This window comes from Danio rerio, chromosome 7, assembly GCF_052040795.2.
Source record: "Danio rerio strain M-AB ecotype USA chromosome 7, GRCz13ab, whole genome shotgun sequence".
In the NCBI taxonomy this organism is placed as follows: Eukaryota; Metazoa; Chordata; class Actinopteri; order Cypriniformes; family Danionidae; genus Danio; species Danio rerio.
This window is the reverse complement of record NC_141027.1, coordinates 39,686,817-39,698,477: the sequence shown is the minus strand read 5'-3', so window position 1 is coordinate 39,698,477 and position 11,661 is coordinate 39,686,817. Positions and strand designations below refer to the sequence as shown.

At 41.4% G+C, this 11,661-nt stretch overlaps 1 protein-coding gene and 1 long non-coding RNA gene across 3 annotated transcripts in view; one reads left to right on the top strand and one right to left on the bottom strand.

Moving 5' to 3' along the window:
- Positions 1-879, bottom strand: part of esyt2b (extended synaptotagmin-like protein 2b) — an 846,120-nt gene extending 845,241 nt beyond the window's left edge. For both annotated transcript variants that reach the window (XM_087261605.1, XM_087261607.1), the window contains exon 1: positions 583-879. In XM_087261605.1, the coding sequence (XP_087117731.1) occupies positions 583-609 (27 nt within the window). In that variant the 5' untranslated portion in view covers positions 610-879. The remainder of the gene's footprint in view (positions 1-582) is intronic.
- Positions 880-2,573: 1,694 nt separating this feature from the next.
- LOC147836068 (uncharacterized) lies at positions 2,574-11,497 on the top strand. The gene is made up of 5 exons (XR_015496033.1): positions 2,574-2,948; positions 3,046-4,950; positions 7,983-8,460; positions 9,027-9,704; positions 9,747-11,497. It is a non-coding gene; the product is annotated as an uncharacterized LOC147836068 (long non-coding RNA).
- The last annotated feature ends 164 nt before the right edge of the window (positions 11,498-11,661 follow it).

Below are 11,661 nucleotides of genomic sequence, written 5' to 3'. Positions count from 1 at the left end.
CTCCGGATGACAACGCTCCCGCTTCCGCCCGCACCCGCCAGGTTTTAGCCTGAGAACCCGCTCCGTTTTCTGCCCGCCGCGCCCGGTCCCGCTAGAGCGGAGAACACAACCAAAAATCACCCAGTATACAGTCCAGACAGCCAAGCTGTCTTCGCTCTCTCTCTCTCTCTCGCTCTCTCTCATACGCGCGCACTAACACACACACAAGCACCACGCAGACTCTCTCTTTCTAATTCGCATAGCAATATCCGTGATATTGCTAGACAGCCCGCTCCCGTCCCAAATTAAACCCGTTACCGACCGCTCCCGCGATTTATTCGGAAATTTATTCCCGCGGCTGTCCCCGCGCCAGATTTCTGCGGCGCGGGAATAAATTTCCGAATAAATCGCGGGAGCAGAACTCTAGCACGGAGCTCCATAAACAAACAGCACGCGTCGCGTTTTAAACGTGACTTTGCACGCAATAAGAGAATATAGCCAGTTAACCTGATACAGTACACGCGGTTACAAGTAACAAATCACAACTAAATACATTTGCAACCTAGAGTAAACGAGGCAACAACTTTAACCGCACGTACTTACACTTGAGAAATGGAGGAAGAAACCCATCCTGACGTCCAGCAGTTACTCTTTACTGATCCTTCCTTTAACAAACTCAGATGAAGTATTCTTTGTAGCATGTAGCTTCCAGAAGTTTCCAACTGCTTGGTTATAATGCTGATGTTTCATCTTTGGGTAGAGACTCAATATAATGTCCATCTGCAGTGTGACTTAACCGGCATGTTTGTGTGCGTGTGTTTGTGGGTGTGCGTGTGTTTGTGGGTGTGTGTGTGTGTCTGGGTTTCTGCGTCAGAGGGCGGGGCCTCAGGTTTGAAATCTCCCGGGTTTGCGCGTGCACGTGAATAACTTGGTTTCGTTCGTACGTCATGGCGAAACACCTAATGAGTCGGTATCAAGGCGACTCGTTTGAAGCACTATGAGTCGACTCTTTTATAGATGAATCAACCGTTTTAAACACTGTATTCTTACAGATTTAAGCCTTAGCTGGATACTTCACTTCACTTAGAGCTGTGTTACACACTACATGGAGGGGAATTTTCAAAAACCCATAATATGGGCTCTTTAAGTAGTGCGGGCAGGTAAATAATAATTGATAATAGGTTGTTAAATACATTTTATAAGATTTTAAAATTATTTGACGGACTCATAATCAAACGTGACGTTTTTTTTTCCGTGCACGCGCATAGCTATGTGCGCGCGGCGCGCCCCTGTCCACTTATCTGCGGCTGATAGCAGCATATGAATATAATTGATGTAAGTTGCAGCTCTATGCCCAGGAAAAGACAACAGTGGTCTGGAGCCGAGAAGAGGAAGAAAGTACAAGATGAATCGTGTGCATCACTTTTAGGTAATAACAAGTGAATTAGTGAGGCTAGCTAACGTTTAAACTTTGCCACAACTGCATTGTGCTTTAGACGGGACATGCTCCATGACTTTTCACGTTTGCCCCTCTTCCCCATGTTGCTGATAATTACACAAACTCAATTATTGTTATTAACTCGTGCATTACTTTACAATTCTGTTTGCACACCAGCTACATACACAATTATTCCACTGTATCTTTTATTTATCATAGTTATTGTGTTATATAACTAGATATTAAAGTTTGAGGACAAACTTTATGGTGGCTTGAAAAGCCGAATCTGAAAGTTTGAAGTGGTTTTAAAGTGTAAATAGAATGTTAGTATGATTTTAGCTTGAGTTAACATATTACTAGCATGAATTAGCATGTTAGTAGCATGATTCTTACATGAATTAGCATGTTGTTAGCATGATTCTAGCATGAATTAGCATGTTACTAGCATGAATCTAGCATGAATTAGCATGTTGTAAGCGTGATTCTAGCATGAATTAGCATGTTACTAGCATGATTCTAGCATGAATTAGCATGCTACTAGGATAATTCTAGCATGAATTAGCATGTTAGTATCATGATTCTTACATGAATTAGCATGTTGTTAGCATGATTATAGCATGAATTAGCATGTTACTAGCATGATTCTAGCATGAATTAGCATGTTGTTTGCATACATCTAGCATAAATTAGCATGTTACTAGCATGATTCTAGCATGAATTAGCATGTTGTTAGCATGATTCTAGCATGAATTAGCATTTTACTAGGCAGTTGCTAGGGTGTTTTAAGTGGTTGCTAGGTGGTTGCTAAGGTGGTGCAAGGCAGTTGCTAAGGTGGTCTGACTATTTGCTTGGTGGTTGCTAGGGTGTTGCTAGACGGTTGCTAGGGTGTTTTGAGGGGTTGCTAGGTGGTTGCTAAGGTGGTGCTAGGCAGTTGCTAAGGTGTTCTGACTAGTTGCTAAGTGGTTACTAAGGTGTTGCAAGGTGGTCGCTAGGGTATTCTGAGTGGTTGCTAGGTGGTTGCTAAGGTGTTGCTAGGCGGTTGCTAGGGTGTTCTGAGTGGTTGCTAGGTGGTTGCTAGGGTATTCTGAGTGGTTGCTAAGGCGTTGCTAGGTGGTTGCTAGGGTGTTGCTAGGCGGTTGCTAGGGTGTTCTGAGTGGTTGCTAGGTGGTTGCTAAGGTGTCCTAAGTGGTTGCTAGGTGGTTGCTAGGGTATTCTGAGTGGTTGCTAAGGCGTTGCTAGGTGGTTGCTAGGGTGTTGCTAGGCGGTTGCTAGGGTGTTCTGAGTGGTTGCTAGGTGGTTGCTAAGGTGTTGCTAGGTGGTTGCTAAGGTGTCCTGAGTGGTCGCTAGGTGGTTGCTAAGGTGTTGCTAGGCGGTTGCTAGGGTGTTCTGAGTGGTTGCTAGGTGGTTGCTAAGGTGTTGCTAGGTGGTTGCTAAGGTGTCCTGAGTGGTTGCTAGGTGGTTGCTAAGGTGTTGCTAGGTGGTTGCTAAGGTGTTGCTAGGCGGTTGCTAGGGTGTCCTAAGTGGTTGCTAGGTGGTTGCTAAGGTGTTGCTAGGCGGTTGCTAGGGTGTTCTGAGTGGTTGCTAAGGTGTTGCTAGGTGGTTGCTAAGGTGTCCTAAGTGGTTGCTAGATGGTTGCTAGGGTGTTCTGAGTGGTTGCTAAGGCGTTGCTAGGTGGTTGCTGGGGTGTCCTGAGTGGTTGCTAGGTGGTTGCTAAGGTGTTGCTAGGTGGTTGCTAGGGTGTCCTGAGTGGTTGCTAGGTGGTTGCTAAGGCGTTGCTAGGCAGTTGCTAGGGTGTTCTGAGTGGTTGCTAGGTGGTTGCTAAGGTGTTGCTAGGCGGTTGCTAAGGTGTCCCAAGTGGTTGCTAGGTGGTTGCTAAGGTGTTGCTAGGTGGTTGCTAAGGTATTCTGAGTGGTTGCTAAGCGGTTGCTAGGGTGTCCTGAGTGGTCACTAGGCCCTTACTAAGACATTACTAGGCCGTTGCTAGGTGGTTGCTAGGCGGTTGCTAGGGTAATTTGGGTGGTTGCTAGGCAGTTGCTAGGGTACCCTGGTTGGTTACTAGGCAAGCCTCACATACATGCTTGATAAAACATTTATACTTAGTAAGCATTTCTAGCAAGTTACAGTACTTGGCTAGTCAATATTAGCATGTAGCTAGTCACTGCTAGCATGTGTAGCATATAGGAAGTTTCGTTTGCTAGCATGAGTCAAACGAGCCAATCTCCAAGTCTCTACGATGTTCTGATGCTGAGATATAGCTGTTGATGAATGGTTGCTAGGGTACTCTGTTTTGTTGCTATGGGCGAGGTTACAGAGTTAACTTGAATGTGGTTGGTTGTCTTAGTCTAATGAACCAACCCCCGTGTCTCTATGACACTGCTATGCAAAGATATGCATCTTGGCCTATTTTAATGGAAGTCTATGGAATCAATTTGGGGGCGTGGCTTGTGAGCTTTATTATCATATTGAGATGCTCATTGGTTGTCTGAGTCAGATGAGCCATCCCCCAAGTCAATAGGACACTGCTATGCAAAGATATGCATGTAAGCATTTGATAGCACAGCTAATTACATTCTATAGGACAGTTGCTAGGGTGCAGTATGTGGTAGTTAGGGGTGTGGCTAGAAAGTTAAAAGGCCATCAGTGATTGGCTGCTGGCTAGACTGAGTTAAATGAGCTCAGCCATTAGTCTGTATGACAGTCTGATGCAGAGTTATGAGGTCACAAAGTTTGATCCCATGTTAAGTCAATGAGAGTCTTTTGTAATGGAAGTCTACGGGACAGTTGCTAGGGTGCAGTATGTGGTAGTTAGGGGTGTGGCTAGAAAGTTAAAAGGCCATCAGTGATTGGCTGCTGGCTAGACTGAGTTAATTGAGCTCAGCCATTAGTCTCTATGACAGTCTGATGCAGAGTTATGAGCTCACAAAGTTTGATCCCATGTTAAGTCAATGAGAGTCTTTTGAATGGAAGTCTACGGGACAGTTGCTAGGGTGCCATAAGTGGTTGCTAGGGAGTGGCTAGTAAGTTTAAAGGTCATCAGTTATTGGCTGCTGACAAGACTGAGTTGAATGAGGCCTGACTCTAGTCTGTAGGACAGTCTGATGCAGAGTTATGAGCTCACAAAGGTTGACTCAATGTTAAGTCAATGGCAGTCTTTTACAATGGAAGTCTATGGGACAGTTGCTAGGGTGCCAAAAGTGGTTGCTAGGGAGTGGCTAGTAAGTTTAAAGGTCATCAGTTATTGGCTGCTGGCTAGACTGAGTTAAATGAGCCCAGTTAGAAGTCTGTAGGAACGTCTGATGCAGAGTTATGAGGTCACAAAGTTTGACCCAATGTTAAGTCAATGGGAATTTTGGGAATTTTCCGGGTCGTTTTTCGGAAAACCGAAAGTCGGATCAGTCGGAAAAGATATAGCAACCCGAGTCAGACCAGTTTGAAGGTTTGACGAAAGTTTGAGGTATGAAGCTTGAAAGGGTTAGGAGGAGATAGACTTTAAAATTAGTCTCAGAAGAAAGAAGAAGAACTAGATTCTTAAAGTTTGAGAACAAACTTTGAGGCTGGCTTGTGAAAGCCTGACGGTAATAGTTTATTTATTTTAAACAGTTTTAAAAAGTATGAAAAGATAGATAGATAGATAGATAGATAGATAGATAGATAGATAGATAGATAGATAGATAGATAGATAGATAGATGATGGAGGGATGGATGGATGGATGGTGTGCTGGCATAAGTCAAACAAGCCAACCCCCGCTTCTCTACGATTTTCTGGTACTGAGATATAGCTGCTGTTATATCGTTGCTAGGTTAGTCTGTTTTGTTGACTGATGATGTATCAAAGCTTCTTGCCAGTATGAACAGTTAAAAGCAACACACATGTCTCTATCACACTGCAGCATGACAATATCAATCTGAACCTCTATAATGGAGGTCTATGGGACCGTTGCTAGGGTACCATATCTGGTTGTTAGGGGTGTGGCTAAAAAGTTAAAAGCTCATCAGTTATTGGTAGTTTGGTAGTCTGAGTTAAATGAGCCCAGTTAGAAGTCTGTGCGACAGTCTGATGTAGAGTTATGAGCTCACAAAGTTTGACCCAATGTAAAGTCAATGAGAGTCTTTTGCAGTGGAAGTCTATGGGACAGTTTCTAGGGTCCCAAAAGTGGTTGCTAGGGTGTGGCCAGAAAGTTAAAGCTCATCAGTTATTGGCAGTTAGATAGTCTGAGTTAAATGAGCCCAGTTAGAAGCCTGTAGGACAGTCTGATGCAGACTTATGAGGTCACAAAGTTTGGTCCAATGTTAAGTCAATGGGATTTTTCAGACGGTCCCGGGACGTTTTTCGGAAAACCAAAAGTCGGATCAGTCGGAAAAGATATAGCAACCCGAGTCAGACAAGTTTGGAGGTCTGGTGTGAGTTTGGTGGTCATAGCTTGAAAGCTCTAGGAGGAGATAGAGTTTAATTTTTAGTCTCAGAAGAAAAATAGGATAACAATAGTCTGGCTTGCTACACAAGCCAGCCTAATAATAACTAGATTCTTAAAGTTTGAGAACAAACTTTGAGGCTGGCTTGTGAAAGCCTGACGGTAATAGTTTATTTAGTTTAAACAGTTTTAAAAACTATGAAAAGATAGATAGATAGATAGATAGATAGATAGATAGATAGATAGATAGATAGATAGATAGATAGATAGATAAGCATGTTATTAGCATGATTTTAACGTGAAAATAGCATGTTAATAGCATGATTCTAGCATGATTTTAGCATGAATTAGCATGTTGTTAGCATGATTTTAGCATAAATTAGCATGTTACTAGCATGATTCTAGCATGAATTAGCATGTTGTTCGCATGATTCTAGCATGAATTAGCATGTTGTTAGCACGATTCTAGCATGAATTAGCATGTTACTAGCATGATTCTAGCATGAATTAGCATGTTACTAGCATGATTTTAACATGAATTAGCATGTTACTAGCATGATTTTAGCATGAATTAGCATGTTGTTAGCATAATTCTAGCATGAATTAGCATGTTGTTAGCATGATTCTAGCATGAATTAGCATGTAACTAGCATGATTCTAGCATGAATTAGCATGTTACTAGCATGATTCTAGCATGATTTAGCATGTTGTTAGCATGCTTCTAGCATGAATTAGCATGTTACTAGCATGATTCTAGCATGAATTAGCATGTTATTAGCATGATTCTAGCATGAATTAGCATTTGACTAGCGTGATTCTAGCATGAATTAGCATGTTGTTAGCATACTTCTAGCATGAATTAGCATGATTCTAGCATGAATTAGCATGTTACTAGCATGATTCTAGCATGAATTAGCATGTTACTAGCATGATTCTAGCATGAATTAGCATGTTGTTAGCATGCTTCTAGCATGAATTAGCATGTTACTAGCATGATTCTAGCATGAATTAGCATGTTGTTAGCATGATTCTAACATGAATTAGCATGTTACTAGCATGATTCTAGCATGAATTAGCATGTTATTAGCATGATTCTAGCATGAATTAGCATTTGACTAGCATGATTCTAGCATGAATTAGCATGTTGTTAGCATGATTCTAGTATGAATTATCATGTGACTAGCATGAGTCTAGCATAAATTAGCATGTTGTTAGATAGATAGAGGTAGATAGATAGATAGATAGATAGATAGATAGATAGATAGATAGATAGATAGATAGATAGATAGATAGATAGATAGATAGTGTGCGAACATGAGTCAAACAAGCCAACCCCCGCCTCTCTACGATGTTCTGATGCTGAGATATAGCTGGTGTTATATCGTTGCTAGGTTAGTCTGTTTTGTTGCTATGGAGTTGATTGACAGCTTAGACTGATGATGTATCAAAGCTTCTTGCCAGTATGAACAGTTAAAAACAAGCCCCATGTCTCTATCACACTGCAGCATGACAATATCAGTCTGAACCTCTTTAATGGCAGTCTATTGGACAGTTGCTAGGGTGCAGTATTTGGTTGTTAGGGTGTGGCTAGAAAGTTAAAAGGCCATCAGTAATTGGCTGCTGGCTAGACTGAGTTAAATGAGCTCAGCCATTAGTCTGTAGGACAGTTTGATGCAGAGTTATGAGCTCACAAAGTTTGATCCCATGTTAAGTCAATGAGAGTCTTTTGCAATGGAAGTCTATGGGACGGTTTCTAGGGTCCAAAAGTGGTTGCTAGGGCGTGGCCAGAAAGTTTAACGGTGATCAGTCATCGGCAGTTTGATAGTCTGAGTTAAATGAGTCCAGTTAGAAGTCTGTGTGACATTCTGATGCAGAGTTATGAGGTCACAAAGTTTGATCCAATGTTACGTCTATGGGATTTTTCCGACGGTCCCGGGACGTTTTTCGGAAAACCGAAAGTCGGATCAGTCGGAAAAGATATAGCAACTCGAGTCAGAATAGTTCGGAGGTCTGACCCAAGTTTGATGGTCATAGCTTGAATGGCCTAGGACGAGATAGAGTTTAATTTTTAGTCTCAGAAGAAGAATAATAATATAGAAAAATAATAATAAGTTTAATAGGATAACAGTAGTCTGGCTTGCTACACAAGCCAGCCTAACTAGACAGTAAAGTTCGTCGAGACAAACTTTGAGGCTGGCTTGACAAAGCCTGTTGGTAATAGTTTATTTAGTTTAAAAACAGTTTGATAAAGTATAAGTAGCATGTTAATAGCATGATTCTAGCATAGATTAGCATGTTATTAGCATGAATTAGCATCTTATAAGTACGATTTTAGCATGGATTAGCATGTTATTAGCATGAATTAGCATGATTCTAGCACGATTTAGCATGTTACTAGCATAATTCTAGCATGAATTAGTGTGTTATTAGCATGATTGTAGTAAAATTAGCATGTTACTACCATGATTCTAGCATGAATTAGCATGTTATTAGCATGATTCTAGCATGAATTAGCATGTTATTAGCAAGATTCTAGTATGAACTAGCATGTCACTAGCATGATTCTAGTATGAATTAGCATGTCACTAGCATGAGTCTAGTATGAATTAGCATGTTACTAGCATGATTCTAGTATAAATTAGCATGTTATTAGCATGATTCTAGCATGAATTAGCATGCTATTAGCATGATTCTAGTATGAATTAGCATGTCACTAGCATGAGTCTAGTATGAATTAGCATGTTACTAGCATGATTCTAGTCTAAATTAGCATGTTATTAGCATGATTCTAGCATGAATAAGCATGTTACTAGCATGATTCTAGCATGAATTAGCATGTTACTAGCATGATTCTAGCATGAATTAGCATGATTCTAGTGTGAATTAGCATGTTATTAGCATGATTCTAGTATGAGTTAGCATGTTATTAGCATGATTCTAGCATGAGTTAGCATGTTACTAGCATGATTCTAGCATAAATTAGCATGTTACTAGCATGATTCTAGGATGAACTAGCATGTTACTAGCATGATTCCAGTGTGAATTAGCATGTTATTAGCATGATTCTAGCATGAATTAGCATGTTACTAGCATGATTCCAGTATGAGTTAGCATGTTACTAGCATGAGTCTAGTATGAATTAGCATGTTATTAGCATGATTCTAGCATGAATTAGCATGTTACTAGCATGATTCCAGTATGAATTAGCATGTTATTAGCATGATTCTAGCATGAATTAGCATGTTACTAGCATGATTCCAGTATGAATTAGCATGTTACTAGCATGATTCTAGCATGAATTAGCATGTTACTAGCACGATTTTAGCATGAATTAGCATGATTCTAGCATGAAGTTAGCATGTTGTTAGCATGATTCTAGCATGAATTAGCATGTTGTTAACATGATTCTAGCACGAATTAGCATGTGCTAAGGTGTTGCTAGGTGGTTGCTAAGGTGTTGATAGACGGTTGCTAGGGTGTCCTAAGTGGTTGCTAGGTGGTTGCTAAGGTGTTGCTAGGCGGTTGCTAAGGTGTTTTGAGTGGTTGCTAGGTGGTTGCTAAGGTGTTGCTAGGTGGTTGCTAAGGTGTCCTAAGTGGTTGCTAGATGGTTGCTAGGGTATTCTGAGTGGTTGCTAAGGCGTTGCTAGGTGGTTGCTAGGGTGTTCTGAGTGGTTGCTATGTGGTTGCTAAGGTATTGCTAGGTGGTTGCTAGGGTGTCCTGAGTGGTTGCTAGGTGGTTGCTAAGGCGTTGCTAGGCAGTTGCTAGGGTGTTATGAGTGGTTGCTAGGTGGTTGCTAAGGTGTTGCTAGGCGGTTGCTAGGGTGTCCCAAGTGGTTGCTAGGTGGTTGCTAAGGTGTTGCTAGGTGGTTGCTAAGGTATTCTGAGTGGTTGCTAAGGCGTTGCTAGGCGGTTGCTAGGGTGTCCTGAGTGGTCGCTAGGCCCTTACTAAGGCATTACTAGGCCGTTGCTAGGTGGTTGCTAGGCGGTTGCTAGGGTAATTTGGGTGGTTGCTAGGCAGTTGCTAGGGTACCCTGGTTGGTTACTAGGCAAGCCTCACATACATGCTTGATAAAACATTTATACTTAGTAAGCATTTCTAGCAAGTTACAGTACTTGGCTAGTCAATATTAGCATGTAGCTAATCACTGCTAGCATGTGTAGCATTTAGGAAGTTCTGTTTGCTAGCATGAGTCAAACGAGCCAATCTCCAAGTCTCTACGATGTTCTGATGCTGAGATATAGCTGTTGATGAATGGTTGCTAGGGTACTCTGTTTTGTTGCTATGGGCGAGGTTACAGAGTGCACTTGAATGTGGTTGGCTGTCTAAGTCAAATGAACCAACCCCCATGTCTCTATGACACTGCTATGCAAAGATATGCATCTTGGCCTATTTTAATGGAAGTCTATGGAATCAATTTGGGGGCGTGGCTTGTGAGCTTCATTATCATATTGAGATGCTCATTGGTTGTCTGAGTCAGATGAGCCATCCCCCAAGTCAATAGGACACTGCTAAGCAAAGATATGCATGTAGGCCAGTTATTAACATGAGTCTGGTATGAATTAGCATGTTACTAGCATGATTCTAGTACAAATTAGCATGTCATTAGCATGTTTCCAGTATGAGTTAGCACGTCATTAGCATGATTAGCATATAAGTAGCATGTTGCTAGCATGATTGGCATGTCATTAGTATGTTAGAATTATAAGCATTTGAAAGCACAGCTAGTTACAGTCTATAGGACAGTTGCTAGGGTGCAGTATGTGGTAGTTAGGGGTGTGGCTAGAAAGTTAAAAGGCCATCAGTGATTGGCTGCTGGCTAGACTGAGTTAAATGAGCCCAGCCATTAGTCTCTATGACAGTCTGATGCAGAGTTATGAGCTCACAAAGTTTGATCCCATGTTAAGTCAATGAGAGTCTTTTGTAATGGAAGTCTACGGGACAGTTGCTAGGGTGCAGTATGTGGTAGTTAGGGGTGTGGCTAGAAAATTAAAAGCTCATCAGTTATTGGCAGATTGGTAGTTGGAGTTAAATGAGCTCAGCCATTAGTCTGTAGGACAGTCTGATGCAGAGTTATGAGCTCACAAAGTTTGATCCCATGTAAAGTCAATGAGAGTCTTTTGTAATGGAAGTCTACGGGACAGCTGCTGGGGTGCAGTATGTGGTAGTTAGGGGTGTGGCTAGAAAGGTAAAAGCTCATCAGTTATTGGCAGTTTGGTAGTCTGAGTTAAATGAGCTCAGCCATTAGTCTGTAGGACAGTCTGATTCAGAGTTATGAACTCACAAAGTTTGATCCCATGTTAAGTCAATGAGAGTCTTTTGAATTGAAGTCTATGGGACAGTTACTAGGGTCCAAAAGTGGTTGCTAGGGCGTGGCTAGAAAGTTTAAAGGTGATCAGTCATTGACAGTTTGATAGTCTGAGTTAAATGAGCTCAGTTAGAGTTCTGTGCGACAGTCTGACGCAGAGTTACGAGGTCACAAAGTTTGGTCCAATGTTAAGTCTATGGGATTTTTCTGACAGTCCCGGGACGTTTTTCGGAAAACCGAAAGTCCAATCAGTCTGAGGAGATATAGCATACCGAGTCAGAATAGTTTGGAGGTCTGGTGTGAGTTTGGTGGTAATAGTTTGAAAGTTCAAGGAGCAGATAGATTTTGAATTTTAGTCTCAGAAGAAGAATAATAAATAAAAACTAGACAGTAAAGTTCGTCGAGACAAACTTTGAGGCTGGCTTGACAAAGCCTGTTGGTAATAGTTTGTTTAGTTTAAAAACAGATTGAAAAAGTATAAGTAGCATGTTATTAGCATGATTCTAGCATAGATTAGCATGTTATT